Source organism: Hevea brasiliensis, chromosome 5 (assembly GCF_030052815.1).
Source record: "Hevea brasiliensis isolate MT/VB/25A 57/8 chromosome 5, ASM3005281v1, whole genome shotgun sequence".
In the NCBI taxonomy this organism is placed as follows: Eukaryota; Viridiplantae; Streptophyta; class Magnoliopsida; order Malpighiales; family Euphorbiaceae; genus Hevea; species Hevea brasiliensis.
Window position 1 is genome coordinate 82165803 of NC_079497.1, and position 1838 is coordinate 82167640.

The window sequence follows — 1838 nt, forward strand, 5'->3', positions numbered from 1 at the left end:
TTTTGGTAAGCAAAACCACAATTTTTCCCGAAGCCTGCCGAAACTTGCTGATGACATTGCTTGTCAAGCAGAGTCTTAAGCAAATTCTGCTGAACCTTATGCCTAACCCTAAGCATGGCCCAGAATACCACATGTCTACCCCACATTTTAAAAGGCCCAGCACTTCCGCCAATTTTCCTAAAGCTTCACCCACACTCCCGATAAACCTCATCGACTCTTTTCTCACGCCATTTCTTCCGGCAATTTTTACAGGAAGCCGAAAGGTTTCTTCCTTTTCATTAAAATGGTAAGAACTAAAATGTGGTCTTCCCACAAACCCAAACTCAGTGGACTTCGACAATCTGTCAAATAAAAAATGGGTATTCCATCCTCATTACCCACAAACCCTAACCCCAGCCCCAGTCCGCCGCTCCCTAAGTCATCGCCACCACAAACGCCGCCATTACCTCAATCGCCACCACCTCAGTCACCGCCACCACCCCCAAGCCAAATATCACCTTTCATTCCGCCGACTCCCCTCTCGCCGCAATCCGAGCCACAAAATGAAACACCAATTCCCGACACCCATTCCCCAGAACCAGCGCCTGAACCTGTGCCTACTCAAACGAGAACCCAAGGCAAAACAAAAAAAGCTGCAAGTAAACTTAAGAAAACCCCTGTCGGAAAACGGAAACGAGTACCCTCTGTTCCTTTCGACCTGAATTCTCCACCTCAGCCGTCCTTTGAACCAGTTAGCAAAAGGACCAGGTCTTCCTTGCAAACCCCAACACCAATGTCCAAACACCGATGCCTCGGTCTCCTTACACTCTCCAGCACCTGCATCATCTGCAGATAATATCGAAGAGGTAATTTCTCCATTACCTTGGGCTTTTAGGGATATGGATATGAAAAAGGCCTATGAGAAATTAGTTTCTAAAACTATTTTGGCAAACAAGTATATGGATGAGCAGATTTTGAAAGAATTAGGCATTTATGACTCTGTATTTGCCTATTTGGATGTTGTTAGCTGGACTAATTTTGCTAAAATTAGGGAACCAGTGTATAAGGATTTAACCCTGGAATTTTTGAGTTCCCTAAGGTTGAGTTTCAAACCAACAGTGCCTGAACATAAAGATATGATATATTTTCGATGTGCTGGAATTGATAGGGAATTAGACATGGCTGCTATGAATGCAATTTTTGGTTTTCAGGATTCAGGATATAAAAACATTGAGTGGCAGCAAACTGTTTATGACCCTGTTCAATTTTGGAAGGATATTGCACCTTTTGGGGGTTATTATACACAGAGGACTGCAAAAGCCTCTAGGATAGTTGACCATGTATTGAAATACCTCCATAGGTTCATTACTTACACTGTTTTAGGAAGGGGATTTGTTTGTTTCCTTCAAACTCTATTTTTCCCTAAAAATTGGAATGCCCAAGACAAATCCCAATTAATTTATGCATAAACCCCCAACTCTGGAATCAATTTTTACCATAATTAGACTTTTGTTTAAATTACCCATTATTAATTTTAGTTTAATTGCGAACTAGAATTAGAATTTATTTGTTTGCTCTTTACCCATTTCAATTAGATTAATCAATTTACCTTGGTCATTTACATTTAACATTTATTCATTAATCATTAGCCCAAATAATCGCTTCATTCATAGTTTAGTAATCAAACAGCAAATCCTCGTGGGAACGATACTTGATTCATCACTTTATTACTTGAGACGACCCGTATACTTGCAGATAAGTCACATCAAGTGCCATCTATATTTGGAGCAAAAAAGTTCTTCAAAAACCTGTAAAAAGCACTTCCAATATATTTGTTCAATCCCAAACTCTAATATGGC

At 40.3% G+C, this 1838-nt stretch overlaps 1 protein-coding gene across 1 annotated transcript; it reads left to right on the plus strand.

The window, feature by feature from the left end:
- The first annotated feature begins 355 nt into the window (after positions 1-355).
- On the plus strand, positions 356-1579 carry LOC110671054 (vegetative cell wall protein gp1-like). The gene is made up of 3 exons (XM_058147735.1): positions 356-747; positions 1007-1272; positions 1575-1579. The coding sequence occupies exons 1-3, from the start codon at positions 356-358 to the stop codon at positions 1577-1579; spliced, it is 663 nt and encodes a 220-aa protein (XP_058003718.1).
- The last annotated feature ends 259 nt before the right edge of the window (positions 1580-1838 follow it).